Source organism: Larus michahellis, chromosome 2, assembly GCF_964199755.1.
Source record: "Larus michahellis chromosome 2, bLarMic1.1, whole genome shotgun sequence".
Taxonomy (NCBI): domain Eukaryota; kingdom Metazoa; phylum Chordata; class Aves; order Charadriiformes; family Laridae; genus Larus; species Larus michahellis.
The window spans coordinates 95,751,486-95,773,146 of NC_133897.1; the positions used below are offsets into that span (position 1 = coordinate 95,751,486).

The 21,661-nt window shown below is 40.6% G+C and overlaps 1 protein-coding gene across 6 annotated transcripts in view; it reads left to right on the forward strand.

Annotated features, from left to right (window-relative positions):
* Nucleotides 1–325: 325 nt before the first annotated feature.
* VSTM2A (V-set and transmembrane domain containing 2A) overlaps nt 326–21,661 on the forward strand; it is a 42,019-nt gene continuing 20,683 nt past the window's right edge. For 4 of the 6 annotated variants that reach the window (XM_074576312.1, XM_074576310.1, XM_074576309.1 and 1 more), the window contains exons 1-4: nt 326–1,074; nt 3,467–3,633; nt 4,547–4,597; nt 8,734–9,070. In XM_074576312.1, coding sequence (XP_074432413.1) covers nt 996–1,074; nt 3,467–3,633; nt 4,547–4,597; nt 8,734–9,070 — 634 coding nt within the window. In that variant the 5' untranslated portion in view covers nt 326–995. Of the gene's footprint in view, nt 1,075–3,466; nt 3,634–4,546; nt 4,598–8,733; nt 9,071–15,964; nt 16,955–19,612; nt 19,634–21,661 lie in introns of those variants that run through there. The other 2 variants (XM_074576315.1, XM_074576313.1) reach the window with 2 other exon arrangements.

Consider the following 21,661-nt stretch of genomic DNA (forward strand, 5'->3'; position numbering starts at 1 on the left):
GAGAAATCTGTATAAATACCTGTATCTTAAGCACACTCTAAGTATCATCTTCTTTATCTGTCTTTGAAGACAAAATGAACAACATTTTAATGTAAGATGCTAGAAGCATAGTTATTTGCAGCAGGCAATAGTGAGTGCAGGAGGATTACTGACTAACTATTTTCACCACAAACCCTGTAAGAGGGAGAGAAAAAGGAGAAAACAGAAACAGCTTAACTCACCAAAAATCAAACCACTGCATTGCCCTCTTAGCCACTGAGTGTTTTGGGATGTAAGACCGAAGATTACATCAGTACAATAAAGGCTCCCTGCTCTCTCTACAATCGCAAGCTGTACACTAGGAAAAAAAAAAAAAAAAGGCAAAAAAAAAAAAAAAAAAAAGCACAGCTTTACCCTGGCATCAGAGCCAGTAGAAGTCAGAACAGTTAGAGAGGTTTAGAGAACAGGGAGAGAGAAGGAAGGGTTAAAGGCATCATCGCAGCCATTAGAGGGAAAAGTTGAAGCAATACAGGCACAGTAGACTTCTCTCTCCCCCACACCCCCCTTTCTTTCCCCCACTCTCCTCTTCCCAAGCTGGATCAGTGTGTAGGGAGGGCAGTCATCACGCCATCCTGAGCAGTAGGAGCTGACGTTGGACGAAGCTGCCAGGTAGCTGAAAAAGGCACAGAAGGCAGCTGATATCCACTTTTCAACGTGTTTTTTTTTTTTTTTTTTTTAAGTCTGAATCTGGACTTCAAGCAACACAGCGCCTGAGACAGCTCATCTGAACCACACTGTATTGCAATACTCGCTCTTCCCAAAGAAAAAGACTCCACTGAGTAGCAGAATGCTGCCAGTGTTGCAGCTAGGGCTACAATACAGAGCCTTTTTGTAACATTTTAAAATCTCTTTCTGTTCATATATTTAGAGATACATACATTCATATATCAATTCTTCCTTTTTTGAGGGCACCTTTGGCTTTTGTTACCCTGATGTGACTTCTTCTTCGTCTTGGAATGATGGGGATCTTTCTAGCTTATGTTGGATTCATTTTCTTTTCAGTTATCTATGTTCAACAAGGACTTTCTACACAAGGTAAGATCACTTATTATAAAATACTTGTGTGTGTTTTTCTATGCTAAAACAGCCTCAGAAGGGGGGGGGGAGAGAAAGGGGGGATCGCAAGGAAAAAGAGAATAAATAGAAGGTAAACAACCACAATGTACAGGAGACGAGAACACCAAACATCAGGTTTAAATTTAGCTTTATTTTTTTCTGTAAAAAGAAACAGAAGTGAGAAGTTTCCCCAAAGTAAACAGGCTTCCTTTACTTGATTGCAAAGAGGAAAATAACAGGCACCTTTGCAGAAGAGTAAAGGGGTGTTGGTTAATCAACATACATGCATTTAGGTTGTGCACATTAGTATATAGGCATGTATGCATACAATAAGTACCTACCCGTGCATGCTTAATTATTGCATTCAGACCAAGTGCCGGATGGCTAAATCTACTGCCTCCCTTAAAATATTGCAGTCTTCTTTTGTGCTGCGTCCCCTTTCCTCTCCTGTTACCCTGCAATCCTCAGAGTCAGACCTTCATTTCGATTCTGTGACTATGTGCATTTCTGGGCTCCCCCCCCAAAAAAAAAAAAAAAACCAAAACCAGAAAAAAACAACAGGAAAAAAAACAGAAAAAAAAAACAGAAAAAAGGGAGAAAAAGACAAGATCGACTTCTTTGAAGACCTCCCCCCCCACCCCCGTCGCCTTCCTCCCTCCCCGCCGAAAGGCGCGCCTTGCATTTCAAGCAGCCCCGGCGCTGCAGGAGCCGGTTGTTTGGGACCTCGCGGCTGCGGCGACGCTGTCAGCACCATGGACAGAGCGCGCCGGGCCGCTCCCCTGCGCCCGCTACCCCCTGCGCCCGCTGCCCGCTGCCCCCTGCGCCCGCTGCCCCCTGCGCCCGCTGCCCCCACACGCTGCCCGCTGCCCCCACACGCTGCTCCCACCCGCTGCCGCTGCCCGCCTTTCCCCGCCGGCAGCTCCCCGCCGGCTCTGCGAGGCTGTGCCGGGCTGCGCTCGGCGGTGCGATGCGGGAGGGCGCCAGCAGCATTCCCCTCCGCCTCCCCACACCGCTCACACGCACTGATCAGGAGGGGAGGGAACGAAGAAACCAAAAAAAAAAAAAGCCCCCCAAAAACCCCAAAACAAACTTACAAGCCCCGAATGCACAAAATGCACAGTCCTTTTGTCAGTTTAACTCGGTGACTAGCAATCGCTGACTGGTGGGGGCGGGGGGGCAGAAAAAGGGACGCCGTGAAATATAAAGCTAGTAGCTTTGCTGAGTATCTGTTGCCAAGCGCTAATGCAAGGGGAAAAAGAAGTAAAATTGGTCGAGCGTATTGCCAAATTATCCCACCAATTCCAGGCTAGCGAGGAACCCTGGATAAAGAGAGAGAGAGAGAGGGGAGGAGACAGCAAGCAATATTTCCTTCACATCATAATATGCTCTAGTCAATCTGTAACAACACATAACAGAAAGCAACATTGCAGGGTCTTTCCAAATTTCCTTCTTCTTGAAACACAAGTTTTATTTATTACATTGTTTGTCTGTAGTCCCCCTCACTTGCCTCATTGTGCAATTACGTTGCACAATTTTAAAGTGAGTTATAGGAACGGATGAGAAGGAAGTAAAGACTGAGACTTGAAGAAATACTGGTGCCCTGGACTATGTCCATCAGGATTAGTTTTGAAATCCAGCAGTGGTACATTGAAATGGGCAAATCCTGTTTGTTAAAGAACTGGGATACAAAGGTGAAGGTTGGTTCTAGAGAGTATATGCAAGGACTGAGAAACAGAATATGTATTGCTTCTTGGTCTGATTATGCAAGCAGAGGTTCTCAGGAAGAGTAACTAACTCAGGTAAACCCTTTGAAATGGGCATTTTGATGAGTGGTTGTAACCCGCACCTCAGAGGAGTGCCCGTTCCAACAGCCACTCCAGCCGGCTGTGGAAGGTTTAACAATTCACACTTCTCCAGCTCAGCCCTACGAAATACCATAAATCAGTCTGATTTTTTTTCCCTCTTCCAAATTGGTCTTGCACAAAATCCCTCAGTGAGTCTGATGAAATACTGCATTCTGCCCAAGGGTATTTGGACCTAATTACATAAAACTTTGCTAGCCCATGGGAGCAAGCAGGGGCGTCTATAGCATTTCCCATGAGCAGAGCTTAGAGTGTAAAGAAGGTGGATTTATGCCTAAGGGAGGAAAGGCATACCCGGGTGTGAGAGAAACCGGGGAAGATAACGTGTGGGGAAACTGGAAAATCAGAAAAGAGGGGGAATGAGAAAAGAAAACAGATAAATTAATTAAAAAGGAAAAAGAGAGAGACAGAAGCAAAAAGGCAATACGAAAAAAAAGAAAAAAAAAACCAGAGAATAAACAATGAGTAGGTAACAGGAGATCCCAATATCTTATGCATTTGTTTTGCAGCAAAATTCACTGAGTTTCCGCGAAATGTCACGGCCACTGAAGGGCAGAATGTTGAGATGTCCTGTGCTTTCCAAAGTGGCTCTGCTTCGGTGTACCTCGAAATCCAGTGGTGGTTTCTGCGAGCAGCTGAGGACCAAGAGGCTGGAGCTGAGGTGACAGGCACTCAGGTACTGACCCTCTGCCATGGGGTCCCCAAACCACCTGGGAATACCACAGGAGAAGGGGTTGAGAGAAATGGAGGGAAGGAAAGAAGTGGGGGGCAGGGGGGAAGAGGGAAGGAGCAGAGGGAGGCTCTGGTTCTCCCCAGGGACTTAATTTTGACCATGAAATAACAGCACAGGAACCTGCAGATAAAAATGCCCACCTCGAGGGATGGTGCCTTTGGTGGCTGTCACTCTCAGGATGCAGCTAGGGACATTCACAAAACCACACGGATTTCCAAAGCCTGCCTTTTTTCTTTTTTCTTTTTTTCCCCCCTCTCTTATTTTCCCTTTGGAAAGCAGCTGTTCAAGAGACTGCTCCCCGTGCGAATTTTTTATTTCCCAAATGACAAGATCCTACACGTGCCCTCCAATTTACAGCTGGTGCAGTCGAGTTGGCAACCCTAACTCTCTGTGCAGCTGCCACAGGAGGGCACACGCTCTGGGGGGAGGGCCGAGGTGGGGGGGAAGCAGGGGGAAACCACTGCCTCAAAGATGCAAAAGTCCCCATCATACAGCAGCGCAATTTAAGCCTTCCGAGCGGGACAGAGGGGACCCCGTCCACTTACATTGCCATCCCGGGACCCTCCTCCGCTGCCACCTCCACGCCGGTCTAGGCTTGCAGCCCCCCCCGACCCCACGAAAAGACGCCCAGGCGACTAGGGCGGGCCGTGGGTGCGTAGGGCACTGCCCCTCTGCCGTTCTTGAGGGGTGTCCGGCGGTTCGTGCCGGCTCTCCCCTGCGCGGCCCGCAGGTGGCAGACGCGCCGCGCCGCTCCACGGGCTCCGCGGCGGCTCCGCGGCGGGCAGCGGGGCGCGGAGCCGGGGGGACCGGCGGGGCGGGGGCCGGCGAACCCACGGCGGCGTTCCTTTCCCTGCAGGTGGAGCTCTTGCCCGAGCGGGACCTGGACAACGACGGCACGAAGATCAGCGTAAGTGGGGCCGCGGGCAGCCCCCGCCGCCGCGCCGGGAGCCGGGGACGCGACGCAACACCCCACCCCGGCGCTGCCGGCCGCCGCCTCTCAGCGGGCACGGCGGGGTGCGGCGAGGTTGTTGTTGTCCCCTCCCGCCCCGGCTCATCCCCCTCCCCACCTGCACCGCAAACCGAAGCGGCCGGCAGCCCGCGGCTCCTTCCTCGCCGGCCCTGGTAGAGGGTGCCAGGACAGCCCTGCCCCACGCAGCCTACATCCCTGGGCACCCCTGAGCACGAAGGCATCAGCAAGCGAGACCCAGGCAAAACACACCCTTTGGCAGGCTCTGTTTCCACCCCGTGAAGCAGACAGCCTGCACCCATCCTTGTGCCTATTGTTTTCACATACCCGGGGCAACAGCCGAGTCTGCCTTAGAGCTCCAAAACTGGTTTTAAGGCTGAAATTTGGCTGTGAAGCTGCACTTCTCTTCAGTGGGGTGTGCAAATATTTAAATGGATGCTTTCCCAGGTTCATATCCACTGACAGAAAAAGAGCTCTGAAAATCTTTGGGCAAGACCTCCCTGTTGGGACTAATCTCCTCTCTTGGCCACTGAGGCTCTTTCTTAGGAAAGTGGGATTCTGACACCAGAGTTACCGATCTGCCATTTTGAGATTAAACCACAATGTTGTCTTAAAATTATGAGCAGCGTTGCTCCAGCCCTTGTCCAGGGAAAGGATGCCTTCCTCAGTAGACCTGCATCCTCAGTCAGGCACAAGATACAGCCCCTGACTTCAGAAGAGTTCAGACCCTCCTCCCTCAGTGTCCCAAGAAATGTGCGGTGGTGGGGTCATGGTGTGGTGCTCACTGCAGTGGAAAGACACAGATACTATTAGGGAAACCCCCTTTGGGCTCATAAAGCAGTATCTTTCTCAGACACAATCCCTTCAGAAGTGCCTTTTAGATGCAGCCAAGGCTCTAACTACCAGCAAAGTTTAAAACAGCAACAGATAGAGGTGAATCATTTCTTTTAAATCCTTTACTCTGCTGCTCTTTGATGCCTACAAATAACTAACCAACTAATTACATCAGGTCAAAGTGCAGCTAGGTATAGCTAAAAGGCATTTATAAATGAGTGTTAGGTCCCAGTCCAACTAAATTGGGCCCGGAAGAGGTTCACAATGATTCCAAGTGTGAAATTGAGACGCAAACGAGGTCAGATGCCACTCACTGCAGGTCTGCAGGTTTATTGTTATTCCCCACCAAAAGTCACTGAGACAAGCGATAGAGTAAAGGCAGAAGTAGAGGAAAGGCAGAGAAGAGAAGCAATGTTACAGAGCACAGCAAGAGTATAGTCACCACCACAGGCCCGACGACGTCTCGGCGGTCCTCCATAAGTTCAGCAGCGTCCCATTGATCCGTGGTTGATGGTGGTGGGGGTCTTGGTCCCGATTCCCAAATTGTGGTGGGCCGCCGTGCCAGTTATAGTCCAGGTAGCCCAGGTCAGTCCGTAGCTTGACCAGTCAGCGTGACGGTGGCCTTTGCCCAGCCAATTGTCATTTTACATGATTGCCATATAAACTTTTCCTGCTCCCTTGCTGTTTGGGCAGTGCTTGGCACAGTCATTGTGCTTCAGCAATTTGGGAGTTAACAACAGAGGCTCGGGTGGGCCCCGGGCTGGGCAGGGCCTGGCCACTCTGACAGCCAGAGGCCTGCACCCTTTCCAGCTGGGGGCAACACACCCTCCTCAGCTGCTGGCCATCTTGGGTGGTGACTGGCAAGCAGGAGGGTGGTCTGCAGAAGGTGCTAAATAGATACAAGCAAGCTTCTTATCAGCCTGCAAGCCTGCTGTTGATTTGCAGAAGCTTAAGCAAGCTTTGAGACAATTCTTTTAAAGTTCTAGTCTTTCACAATGAGAAATCAGATACCATACAAATTCTAGCCATACTTAACATTTCCTATGATACTTCTCACCATAAACAATTTGTGTCATGGACCATATCTTCAGTTACATTTCTAGACTATCTTACAAAGGAGTGGTCTTTGGATACTATTCCACTAGATGTAGTGCTAGCAGCCAATTTATTCCTTATCAATACTGGCCCATAGTAATCCATAAGATCTATGACACAATATAGGCTGTAAAGTTTGTCCCATCTTTCAAGTTAAAGATCTCTTTCTCTCATTATGTGTTATAGTAATTCACAGTGGGGTATTTATACAGTGTTTTTATAAGCTTGCATAAAACTTTTTATATTTGCAATTAAAAAAAAGTCAACATTAGGTTGACAGTCTAAATACACTTGTTAAAAATGAAGCCTTCTTTTTTGTCTTTCTTGAAGGCACACAGAGAGTCTCCCTTACTATTACTGGGAAGTATCTTCATGAAGAGGAGAGCAAACTTTTAAGTGCATTTAGTAAATTCTTTAAAGAAATGGTAAAATATGCTGTGTTTTTAAACTGCTGAAATGCACCATTTCTATTGGGTTTAAATGATAATCAGGCATAAATTGAAAACATGTATACATGCTGACTGCAACCATTTCTAAATTTCAAATGCAAAACTCAAATTCTGTTTTCCATTAGTGCTATGCAACAACTTTGCAGATGTTGCATGGGAGCAAATGAAGGCAGAATATGACCTACAGATCCTCTGTCCAGTCATATGGCTCATGTGAAACTTCTTTAATCCCTTTACAGAATATGAGCTGTTCAGTAGAGATATGTTATTATTGAATATGATTTAAATAACTATCCAGCACTTTCTGTGTAATTAATATTGCATATGTTATGCCTGAAAGTATGCAATCCATACTTTCAACTCAGCTTGCCAAGTATAAATTCAAAGCTGGATACAACACAACAGCCCGTAAAGTCCATCCAGTACCTTAAAGCAATAATGTATTCACGAGTATTGCTCTTCAATTTATCAAGCAGGCAGAATAGGTGCTTTGCCAACACTGGTAACTACAGCATGCCAAGCTATCAGAAGCAATGTGCTGTATAATCACCAATACCACATGCCTAGTTTCAATCTAACAGCTCTCCATTTTTGTGGCCTACCATATATTCATTACCCTGATGTTTCCCCATTGCCTGTCACTGATATGATACAAGGCAGCATTTTTATGTTTACCATTTTTATGTAGTGGTGTAAGTAAACCAGGCTCAGGAGTTCTTCAAAGCTGAAGTTTTCTGTCCAACTGAATCCCTTTTAACTGGCTTCCTGTGGGGCAACAGATATTAATCCAGATAGAGAGTAATAGCCAATTAATTAAATATAAATTCTCTGAAGTGATGAACATACAAAAAAGAATCTGTATTACTTTTCCTAATGCATCTTAATACCTATCACAGATTTCTAGATGCATAATTTACTCATGTGTGTTTTAATTATGATGTGAGACAAAATTATATTATGTTACCCTCAGATATTAAAAGCAATTAAAAATAAATCAGGAGTCTTATTTTAGCTGACAACTTTTAAAATGATCTTGAGTATGTGCTCCCTGAATATGTGCTGCAGAAATGATACATGACTTCTAATAAGTACACACTTACATAAATGAGACAAAAGGAACTACCTGACACAAGATGTCTTGTTACAGTTAATAAACAAAAAAATACCAAAGGTTTAGATGTGCCTGAAGGAGACAAATTGAATGTCAAATATGCAGTTTCAATGTAGTGAAGACTACAACCTAATCTAAGAAATTGTTATTAAAGAAGTTTAAATATTGGCAAACATCTCCAACAAATTTTTTAATGCACTAGTTCAAAAACTGACTTATTCAATAAAGCCAACTAACTGGAATGGTTTAACGAACAAAGTGCACAGATAGTAGGTTTATGTAAGAAAGCTCATTAAGAATGTTTATGATCTTGAGCAATTAATTAGAATGAGGCCAATTAGCATTTCAGAGCACACCATCTAAACAGTTTTGGAAAGAAGATGTCAGACATCCTCATAGGTACAAATAATCATATTCATCCTTGATGGAACTTCCCTGCAGTAAGCACAATCACACCACTGGTTAATTTGGTACTTGATCTTCTCTGGACAGGCTCTACATCGGTAGAGGCTTCCCAGAGAAAGAATAATACCTGACAACGTGTTTGTTTGGTTTTTTGTTTGGCTTTTTTCCCGGCAAATTTGCAGACAGTGAAAGTACAAGGGAATGACATCTCCCACAAGCTGCAGATTTCAAAAGTAAGGAAAAAGGACGAAGGCTTGTATGAGTGCAGGGTGACCGATGCCAACTATGGAGACCTTCAGGAGTACAAGGCCCAGGCATTTCTCAAAGTCAACGCTAACAGCCACTCTCGGCGAATGCAGGCCTTTGAGGCATCTCCAATGTGGTTGCAAGACATGAAACCTCGCAAAAACATCTCAGCAGCTGTTCCAAGTAGCATCCATAATTCTGCCAATCAGCGTGTGCGTGCCACCTCCAGCCCTGAAGCAGCAGCCAAAATCCCCAAACAAAGTCCACAATCAGGTATGGTAAAGCATTTTGAGCTTTCATTTGATTGCTTACCAGCATGTAAAAGGAGGCTAACTCAACAAGGTAACCAGGAATTGTGACTAGGAAGAGTGGGGTGCTCCTTTATTCCTCCTTCTTTCTGGCTCTGTCCCTCCTGCTATATCTCCTTACTTCCTCAAAGCCGAAGAATAAGTTTCTGGGCAGAAGAGACAAAAAGCCAACAAAAATTCCTGTATGCGTGTTTTATCTCTACTGGCTTTATCCACTTAAGGTTAGCTGTCTAATCAAAGTTTAGCTTTCCCTGTAGTGAGTGAAGAGAGAGAGGAGCATGTCAGTGAATGACTCATCTCATTTTAAGATGGCTGTGCATGATAAATTAAATAAAACACCCATCCGGAAGTTAATTTATACCATTCGCCTAACTTTTATATCTCTAATATATGGTGAAATTAATCTACTTTTAGTATCAATCCTGTTTTCATAGGGAAGTAGGCTTGTAAATCTCAGCAGACCTTAGATGCAGCAGATGATAGTTTTTCAGTTGTGTAGGCTTTAGGAAGACCGTGGGTTTGTCAGAGAATGTAGGTTTGTCATCTTCAGCAGCTTGACCGTTGGCTTTGAATCAAGCATTAAAATAGTAACGCCTCAATTGTCTGTCACATAGAAATTAACACACTACACATTTTTTTGGGGAGATTTTGTACACCACTGTATAAATACCCTATAAGCAAAGTAAGTTTGCATTTTATACATTGGTACTGTAAATTTCAGTTATGCAAAGGTACATGAATATGCAGGAGGTGCAACTGTTGACCACTGTATGATGGCAATAAGGAGACAGGCAGGATAAAAAATTGAGACATGTTGTAAATCATCAAAAATCCTCTGGAAAAAAAACAGTGCAAGTTTAAGGGTTTCTGTGTTACTTCTGTTTACACTGAGGGCCCAGTGTAAGGCAGTAGATCACAGCCTGGCTTAAAATGTATAACAGAAGATAACCCAGTTTGTTGCGATGCATCAGTTTTCTGCTAGCAAATGCCGTGTCATCAAAACCAAAACTAGGAATATGACAAATTTCATAGCAGAACTATTGTGAAATCACTTTCATCTTTCAAGCATACTATTAGAAAAACATTTTTATAAGGAAAATATATTTAATTTACAGATTGGAAAAATACGATTATTTATATGAAAATTATTATTGCTATTAGAAAAGATGATGCGCATACTACCACCATTTTACCTCTGTATACATTTTTGACATTTATTTTAAAGTTACTTTCAGTTCTCTTTCCCTGAAATGGAGCCACTTTCATTTTGTAGCACTTCCAAAAAACGTTTGAGCTCTTAGAGGAAAAAAACTATTTCAATTGATTTAAAATCATTGTTCTACCATGGCTTTCCTTTCAGAGAAATGTATATACTGATTATTTTCCATCAGACTCATACATTTCAAAGTAGCAGACTTGTCCATAAAATGAAAAATCTGGTTTCTGTTCAGTTCTATGTGAAATTAATTAAAATAGTCACAAGTTTATGAAGTATATAGCTACTGACTACACCGCACTGGGGCCAAAGTGTGCACACAACAGCCAATCATCTACTAAATCACTTTGTATATACAATTGAATCTATAATATTGTTAATGTCTTTAGTCCAAGCAATGTCTTGCCTTATTACTGGACATTTATTATTTGACAGCTAGTAGGTTATTTCATGTCCCTATAGCAAAAACAAACAAACAAACAAACAGAAACAACAATCAAAAGACACCAAACCAAATCAAACCAAACAAACCCCATAGAAAAGCTTCATCTCTATTTTTTTCCTTGAGCAAAGATTACTGCAAATCAAGTGTAGACAATCCCAATCATAAATAATTTAAAAATTAAACAGGTTAAAATATAATTTAGTTTATTAATTCATTTGTTTTATGATGGAGCACAGATTAATGCTGTATTCATCAGAGGTGAAACTCATCTACTGAAGAAACAAAGAGTGTACAAGGAATCCACATTAGGCTTAATTTCAATTTAACGGTCACTTGCTACACAGTAATTACTGGTGATATTTTTGATGAACATCAGTTTAACACTTGAGAACCAAGATTTACTTTCCTTTTCTCAAGAAAATCTGGGCCTGATTTCACAGCTATGGTGTGATTTGGATTTTCGCTCCATTTTACACTCACTCTATACCAATAGAAATATCCACGGGAGCACAAGACAGTGGAGGGTCTCTATGTGACTTTGAGGACCAACTTCACCTAAGGAAGGAGAGACAACAGCTATGAGATGTCAGAAAAGCAGAAAGGGGGTGTCGTAGACAGTAATAGTCTTTCTTTTCGTGATATTGAATCAACACAATCTCCTTGATACTGTCAAAAGAGAAACTCTTCTCCTCTTAAACATCATGCTAACTATATATGCACGCACAAGACTGATATGTAATTACATTACATGTAAGCAATATATCCATCCAGCCTAGAACACAGAAACATGTCTGAGTACAAATTTATCATTATTAACCACATGTTTGTATTTGAAAGACATAATGGGTGATTGTGATATGCTTGTTCATGTTGAATAATACACTGACTTCAGCAATACCGTTTCAAGAGAGTACTATGAACCATAGGTAATTGTGTCAAATAGTCTCCAATATTAGAGAGCTGGTACATAGTTATTAGCAAGCAATATATTTCACTGCCCTGCTCACAGACTATTGCAAAATACATTTACAGCAGAGGAAAACATGACACTGTGAAATTATTGGGAAATCTGTATTCACTTATTTCTGAAGAACTTGGTTACAAATACAGGAAAGATTGTCTCTGATTATATGACTGTTTTGTCTCAAAAATTTATTAAGGGTAGATAGCACTTTACTTAACTCATTCTATCCTGAAGCACACTGCAGAATTCTATTTATTTCTTAACAATAGATGTTTAATGAGTAGCTCTAGAAAAACAGATTATAGTCACTGCCATTTTAAAATTACAGCTTTTCCCAGCTGAACATATGTTTCTGCCATTTTCCCCTTTTATTCAAAAGTAAGAATATCTGTGTTAACTATGAAGGGGTTATATAGCCAGGGCTGAATTAACGTGATACAAGGTCCATTCAGGATTTCGCGCTGCTCTGAAAAATGCTATGTGAGTGTAAAAAAGATATTTGTTATTTTTAGCATAATGGAGATTCTATATAGGAAGAAAGAGCTAAAGAGAACACGTCCCACAGACAGTCTTCAGATAATATACTGAGAAGCACTAAACGTCTACCCCAAAGTCAAAAAAGTCAAGAAAGTAAAAGTCAAAGCTAAAACAGCTTGACCCTTTCATTTCATATGCATGGGCTGCAGCAAATGAAGTAAGCCATCATATCTTAACAGGAATCTGAGTAATTTGACAAGCTAATCTGCATATATCCAGAAAATGTCCTATGTAGGTGGAGTGACAGACATTTTTTTTCTGCAAAATTCATGACAACGTATCTTAGCCCAAAGCTAAAAGTACAGAGTTATCACAGAGGCTTGTAACTCTAAGCAATGCTGCAATTAACTGAGGTCTAAGAGCTGCAATGAATTCACGCAAAAGAAAGCTAAATAATCTACAGGCTGTACCAAATCTCACCTTTTCATGGATATAAATCTAGACAAATTCTGCTACCTGCATTCAAGTCACACAATATTTATAGCAACACAAAGGGTTGCAGAATTTGATGTGCTGAGAATTTGTATATCCCTCAAACTCTTCCTGTTCTGCCAATGCCATGTTAAAGCACTCAAAGTCATTAGTTGCTTTTCAGACTCAAGATCAGGCTCAGAGAACTTAAAAGAGAATAACTACAAATGAAGAAGTGACATTCGGACCATTGTCTGACTGCTTGCATACAGACTCTGCACATTTCTAGCAATATTTTGTTCTTTCCTGATGTAACAAATTCAACTATTGGCCTAACTACATGCCTAAACTCTTCCTGTGATGATGGTAGTGTTGCGGTGAGTTACTTGAAAAGGAACACAAAGGAGAAGGTGGTCCTTACCTAAGACAGAATGACCTGGATTTTTGGCATCATAAATCACACTGAGAAGACAATCATCAGGCAAAAGAATGCAAAAGAAGAGAATGAAAACATGTATCTTCAGTCTGTTGATACTGATAAACTGATGACATTCCTTCCAGCCTCCATTTTTATCTAGAGAATCCAGGATTCTCTTATTATCAGACTATTGTAAGCACAAATTTTATGCCAATTTGGAATGTTATGGGATATAAACCCAACTTCTGTGTTGTTTTTGGTTTGTTTTTTTTTTTTGTTTTTTTTTTTTTGTTTTTTGTTTTTTTTTTTCTTTTATGCTACATCTCCTCCTAAAGTGAAGGGACAAAAAGTCTGCTCTAGCCTCCATCAAGGCGACAGACAACATTACTGCTTTCTTCACTAACAGAAAGACTTTGGCTTTTGAGGCTGCTGTTTTAAAAACTGTGAGTACCCATAAGGCTGAGAGGCACCAACTTGTTGCACTGCAAAAAGTCAAGTCTCTGTTTCCTTAGGACTACATTAACTACATTAAAGCAAAAGCCAAATGAGAGTTTTGTTCTTCTGATTCCAAACCTTATTCTCAGAAATTCTTGCAAAAAGATGATGCAAGGACTATCCCATTTCACACCTGCATACACTACAATCTCTGCTTTTACTTGAAATATACACTTTGGTTCTCCCTTCCTGAAATGAAGTCACTCCACTTCTTTATATTCTCTGAAATAATGGAACAAATCCTAACCATATTAATTGATGTAGCCCTATTAGCCAGTTAGTTGTTAGCCTTGAAACTGTAAGCATCTTCTGAGAAGTGCTAATCTGCTCCAAATAACTTAATTGACAAAGCAAGGTCTTAACAGCAGCTAAACCTCTTTTTTTAGGCTGGGGTTTCCAATGCAGAATGAACTCACTTTTGCCTTATGTTTCTTTCAAAAAACCCCCATCTTATACGTGCATACTTACTGATAGAACCAAATGCATAAAAGTATTCAAACTCCTTTTCCTAGTGCTTAGTCTAACTGAACCCAATAATAAATAAACTGTTTTCAGTGGATCTGCAGTTCTAAATCCTGTCACAAACAAAAGGGTATCTACTTTTTGTAACTCGCCCTCACTGCCGTTGCCAGTCAATAATACTGCACCACTGTCACCTTTCTATTCATTTCTCTTCCTCTTATAAAAACACAGGTTCAGGAACGAAGAAGAAAAAGCCCTTGCCAACAAATATGTGTTCACTTTTGTTGTTCTACGATTTTTATCAGTTGCTCAATCCCACACGCCCGCGCCAGACTAAGTACCAGATATGCTTAGTTTCAAACATATCCTCTCTGAAATCAGAGATATTATTTCATCCTTAGTTATGCCCATGGTTAAGCGCAAATACTGAATCATAGAAGAAAATCATGGTCTTCTCAGAATTTTTGAGATAATCATGGGTTCTGTCCTTAAACATACGATATCTGCACTGCAAAAGTGATCGTGTTTGGAAACAAATGCTAAATAACCTTAGCTTATCAACTTAAGGGAATTTGAGAAACGTAATGGCATATTAGAAGCAGCCTACTGCAGGAAAAGGGACTCCATTGCAGATATACATTTTTATTATACAATACTCTTAAGCAGTTGCTTTTTCAGGTACCGTACAGGTTATATGCTTGAAAACATGGAAAACTGTCTTTGGATGCTGTACTGCATATTTGCCTCCTGTGAAGCCAATCCAGAAACAGTGAGGACAAACACAGCAGGAACTAAATGCCCAAAGTTTGAGAAACTCATTCTGCCCTTTCTCCATCTACATTGTTTTTTATCTACACACATATATACTGAGATCTTTCCTATTCTTTTAGTAACCTCATCAGTATATTTCACTGTCCATCTGGCACTGCTGTGTATGCACTTAACCACGTCTTTTCCTTTCTTTTAGCTATTTAAAAATGAATCTTTCAGACTTACCTCACCTCTGGAACAAAACTGATACATAAAGTTCTGGTAGGGGACCCCACAGGAGTTCCCTGAGTAGCAGAATCACAGTCATTCTGTTCTACTTGCCTGATATAACTTTATTTGCTAATTAACCACTAGAAAGATTGCAGATGGGCCACAGAGTTAGTAAAGAGAAGAAAAGAAAGGAAGAAAAGAAAAATGGGGGGGGGGGGGGGGGGAAGCTGTTTATGAGTTCTTTGTCAGTCACTCAAATTGCTTTTCATTGCTACACAATTGGACAGCTTGCACTGGGCCTTCAGAGATTGCAGCATATGTGTCAGGGCCTGCTCTTGAAATAACTGATGGGATTTTCTTGCTTCAGAACACAACTCGTTAGTTACTTGACACATATATAGCAAAGCAGAGGGCATTTTCAGATGAAAAGCAGGAAGTTTCCCATCTATGGTGCCCTACTTCATTATGAAAATCCTTTGCATCACTTAAAATTAAAACAAATTGGTAGAATTATGTGGTAGTTGGAATGGATACAACTCTGCTGAAGCCAAAAGAACTGCATTCATTTACAATAGCAAAAAATTTGGCTCAGTCATGAGGATGAATATGAATTCTCTTCTACTCATAAAGTGAGAGTGAATTATAAGAAGAATCTAAGCTTTACCCAGCTTGTACCACCTAAAGTTGTTTAGGACAGTGAAGCTGTCTGGCAGCAAAATGAAGGAAAGGAAAAAACCTGAAAACTGCTATTTTCAGCTCATTCAGATTGAGGGGGAATGGGTATTCTTGGTGGTGGGTTTTGTTCCTTCAGGTTTTTTGTGTGTTTTCTCTTTAGCTTTGACCAACCTTTTCCTAGTATTTATCTTGAAATCTTAGGCTGAACTATCTGGAAAGCTCAACATTCTTAGTATTTTCTTATTCTCTGGACAGGGATTTTCCATTTGATTAAATAATTCATGAGCTTCAAAGATATTCCAGACACAAAACCTTCTTTACAGCTGCAGTAATAATCAATTAATCCTGCTTTGCTGATGATAAAGCCGGGTGTCATTTGAAGAGCAGCTGATGATCTTTCTACTGGCCTTCTGAAAAGAAGACTCTGCCCCAAACCTTCTATTTTACCTTATCGTAAGGAAGTTGCCGTCATACTTTCTGGGAGTGCAACTTGCTATCCTGTCTGTGTGTGGGTGTTCCAGTCTGATCCACCTCGCTGAAGTTTTTTCCCCCACCTACTGACAAATGCTATTGTCTCGGAACAAAGATGCCTAATGTGCTGAGAAGAATAAAAATGTGAAAGTTAACTGCCACAGCTAGAATTCCCAGAGCTTCAAACACACAATCTGTGTGTTCATCAACAGCAACGAAAATACAGATAGCAAATCTGGATGACACTGCAACACTGCTGCTATTCCTGTTTCTACTGCTGTTATTCCCACAGCTGCTACTGTTGCCTGCAACAGTGACTGGGGCTTTTGGCCACCAAATCACAGCCATAGAGCTGTAATGATTATAGAAGTGACTTCTATATGACCATAGAAGATGGTGTATCCAACTCCAGTTCATTCTGAGCAACTGAAAAAAGAGTTAAAAGGGCAAGATATTTTGTCAAGGAGCAATAATACATGAACTATGAAGCCAAGAACTAGCAGTAGTTCTCACAGAGAAGTAGACATTCAGACGCTGCAAAGCCCTTTAGGAGAATAATACTATTTGAGAATATGGATACATAGCATTGTGCCTGTCTGAAACTCTGCCAAAATAAGAGGCCGAATGCCTGTTTTGTATTCTGTTGAATTATTCACATGCATACAATACGTACTGATCAGTGACCATCTTATATCTGAAGAGTCTTTGAATAACAATGAATGACATTTCATGATTACGATTGATCCCACATCTCAGAACTGTAATGAGAAAGGTAAAAAAAAAATGAAATAAAAGTAGAAAAAAATCAACAATATGGCATGTGAAGGAGATAGAATTAATACAGGATTTGGCACAAATACTTCAAGCTTCATTCTCACAATCTACCATTTTTGAACTAGTGCACTGTGGTTGTAGGGGTGATAATGTTGTATTTTTTTATTTGTATCACAGTAATAACAAGGGTGAAGCCTTTGAGTTGTGAACTCTGATTTAGCTCTTACAATTTAAAATGTTGCCACCCAAATTTTCTGTCTTGCCCCAGTCAGAAGTTATTGTCCCAAACCTGAGCAGCAGAAGGAAATAGGGGCCTGCTTCACAGCTCTCCCAGTTCGCAGTGTTGAGCATTACATTAAGCCTCTATGACAGCTGATAAACTAAAACATTGTGGTTGTTAAATTGACATAAATGAAGAGATGGCATGGGTTTTGCTTATATCACTCCTACCTTTGGGGGTTTAATTTCCATAAGAGGGGGAGGTAGGGAGATGGAGGCACTATCGTCTTAAACTGCTTCAGCTAAAACCATTAAGAGCTCGTGAGTCATAGCCCTTAGACAGAGGTATGTTCTGTTAGTCAGAGGCATTGTTCTAATCTCTATAACAACTACATTATCCACCCGGCAAACAAAGGATCAAAAGAATGGTCCCTGCCTCAAAACACTTACCATCTAGGAATCAGGCAGAAGAAAACAGACTCATCCAGTTGGATGGGTACAGATAAATGTGAGCTTAGCTGAGTTCCATGAAAAAAGCTCTTATATAAATGATATAAATAGAAGGAGATCAGGTTGACTGTATGTCAAACATAAGCCTAAGCAGTGTCAGGTGTGAAAAGCAAGCAAAGGGATTGAATATCTCATGCTGAAATATTTACAAAGAAGGATAATTTTCCTTCTGTCTATGTTATAATAACCCTCTTTGTATATATTTTTCTTGGTATGACAGTGCTGTTAAAGATGATAGAGTAATATTAAGTACCATCCCACTTAAGATTTTTTTCTGATAGATGAAAGGAGGAACAGGATGCAAAAACCACAGGAGGAAAAAGACAAGTTCAATTCTATTTTTCTTCAAATAACAGTCTTGTTGCAATTTTATGGTATCTTTCAGAAATGGCTTTGTTAACGGTTTCATTACAACGTGGCATGTATCAAATATACACACATTAATACATATTACAAAAATGCTGAGCAATTTATGCTGGAGCCATGTTTAGTTACAACAGCAGAAGCTGGTTACTAACAAAAGGGTCAATGCAAGAAGAATTTTAATTAACAACCCAAGTTCCCGCCTTCATTCAGGATGGGGCATAACTATATGCAGGTAAAAGGATGAGGACAGGTCACAAAAAACTGCATTTGCTTTGGAATCAGCTGTTACCTGCAGATAAATAGAAATGCAATGGTTTATATATTTTTTCTGTCACACATTTAAAAAAGTCCAAGATATTTTATATCCATGGTTTTCCGGGATAGAATGAGAGAGAAAGGTGCCCAGTGCTGATAAGAGCAGTCATAAAGCATGCTGCCAGTGGTTCTCAAACAATATCAATTAACCAATTTAGGGCCTGCACATACTTGAGCTTGCCCCCTTCCTCCTCAGATTTTAAATGTTGCAGTGGGCATCGGATATTGGACTGTTTCTCACACTAGTTTTATTTAAATAGATAACACTGATATTTCACCGATGATTTGCAAATACTTCTCTTAGCAAGCTTTTTCCAAAAAAGTACTCTCTCACTGAAATAGAAACAGCTGAAGTCAATGCATTTTTTATACACATGAAGAGATCTTCAATGTAAAGAAAGAAAAACACAAAAACAAAAAAACCCCAAACTTTGCAGACTCAAACACCAACTAAAAGAAGGAAGAAAATTAGGATATCTGCTACAAATGGCTGATGCCTGATCATTTGTGAATGAGAGCCCAATGTCTTTCTCCGAAGAAAAGAAGGTCAGTCAGGGTAGTTTGAGTATCAAGACAGAAAAGCTTCCACAATATATTAAATATATAGTGATGGAAGTAGTCATAGTTGCACAGCCACTAAACAATTCAGAGACATCAAGAACTCACTATATCCTTGGCTGAACACACAAAATGTGAGGTAGCTGAACACTAAACAAGTTTTAAGCTGCTAGAAGGAGGAACATGCTTCTGGGTATATCTAAAGCTGAAAGCTGCGTGCCTTAGGTTCAAAAATCATTTTGAGTCTGATATATTCTACCCCACATATCACCTGCAGAGAGAATTAATCTACACTTCATTTCACCCCGAATGGGTACCTAACTTACTGCTACTTTACTATTTTCAACTTGTTTATGAGACTATCACATGAAAATGTTAGGAAAATTAAAATTTCAGAAGCTGAATTTTTGATGGAATAGTCTCTCCAGATAGCTAGACTTGCTTTCACACCAAAACAGCCTAAGTAAATTTCTAAGAAGCATAAGCATAAGCATTTAACAAAACTTATGATCACAGCTATAGAAATGAATGTCAACCATGAAGCCAATGCAAAACTGTATCAGGATTTCCTAATCACGCTAATATGTAAAATATTGTTTAGTCCTGAACTACTTGTTAACACAATTTAAACAAACTACATATTAAAATAGAAGGAAATGCAGTGATGAGAATGTAGGTTCTGAATTACAGGATGAAGAACACAGGAGAGTGCAAAAATTACACTAGAGGTGGACTAAGCCAACTACACTATCCAGTTCATCTTCCTGAAAAACTGTATTCAAACTCAACAGTGATTTTTGGCTATTTTCATCAGAACAGTATGCAAATCTGTAAATGTTGAAGCACTTTGCATTTCAGTAATATGTTTCACAATCTCACTCCTCCCTCCTGCCTGTTCAAAGTAAAAGGATGACAGGGTCAGATCATTCTGATGATCTCATTTTCATCTTTGAGAATGACATTAGACATCATCCGTCCTTCCTTCCTTCCTTCCTTCCTTCCTTCCTTCCTTCCTTCCTTCCTTCCTTCCTTCCTTCCTTCCTTCCTTCCTTCCTTCCTTCCTTCCTTCCCTCACTCCATTCATTCCTTCCTATTCCTTCCTTCCTTCCTTCCTTCCTTCCTTCCTTCCTTCCTTCCTTCCTTCCTTCCTTCCTTCCTTCCTTTCTTCCCTGAGGAAGGAAAGGGGGACCTCAGGTTTGTATAAGGGAAATTTTCTTCCTGAGTGTGGGTATATATTCCAGCAGTATAGGAGAGCTATAGGTAACTGTGATTTCTGCAATTCAGAGGAATAAAAATGATAATAATTGGTAGGCCAGAGAAGAAGAATCTATTTCTTTAAAACCCATGTGACACATATTAAAATAAAATTTCAAATAAAATCAACCATAATTGGTTTAACCTGTCTTTATGGATGTAACACTGCAAATGCCTTCCAATAAATCTTGTGGTTCATTAATATCCCCAGTAAAATTAAGGCAGGTATTTCATGAACATTTCCTTACTTTACATGGAAATAGTGCAAAATTATGATTTCATGTTGTTTCAGCTGGGGTTGGCAAGAAGGCTATTTCAAATCTAGCACTACAAAGCAAAGCTGAGTGTTGTAAAACAGCAAACCAGGTGCTTAAAGATGGAAAATATCAGCACAAATTCCTGAAAAATGAAACTTCCAAGGTTTTAACACCTATGTGATTTCAGAAACCAGTAGTAGAACAGAATTAACTCATTCAGCACAAGCTGAATATATATCCCCCATATATATGCAGGGATAGTTTATATAATGCAAACAGAGAATCTAAGATGGACTTTGGTGTGACTGGCTGTATTTCTTCTGTACTGATCAGCACAGAACCAAGACTACTCAGGCGTTAGTCTTCACTTGTGATCAGTAGCTTACTAATTAAAGGAAACTCAAGGATAGTCTCACTAAACTTAGATGTTTAGTAAAATATTAAAGCAGTGCTGTTGAATTCACAGATGAGTTCTGCTTTTTATATGACGATACACTAATCATTGTAAGCATAACTGTAAGAATCCAGTTGTCCGAGGCTCTGATGGGTATTGAGGCTCAGCGTGCAGGAGGCTAGTTCATCCCAGAGACCTCCCAAACCTTAGCAAGCACAAGGAATGCCAAACTTGCTAAACTTCAACTCTTGCAGATTCAAACTATTTGAGACCCAAGGTGGTTAACCATGTAAGGTACTCTTACAAATAGAGGATGCTAAAATTGTAAGACCTGAGGCAGCTGCTTAGTTTACAAATCCCTGTTTTGTCCAGTTGTGAAAAATACATGGTCAAAATTATGAAACCAGCATTTGCTTTTTTCTGCTTGCATCCTAAAGTCACACGTATTTTTAGACAAATTTTGTCTGATCAATATCTTAATGAGAGTGAGGGATTATAGTCATTCAGGCATTCAATAAGTAACTAGTTTTTTGATCAGTTTGGGTTTCCTAACAATTTATAACTTCTGCTGGTTTTATTTTATACTTAGATGCTCTAACATTAATCTCGAATGAACAAAATTGATGTTTAGCTATTTAGTCCATACACCATGAGCCTTGAAATATGGTTCAGCATTTGTGACAGAGATTATTTTATTATAAAATAATAAAACCCAGATCACAACTATTTATCACTATTGCTTTTTCTGTTTTTCTAGCATTTAAGTAAACCACATATTTGAATAAATCACAGTTTCAAAGAGCTTAATGACATGAACTACTCTTTCATGCTGTT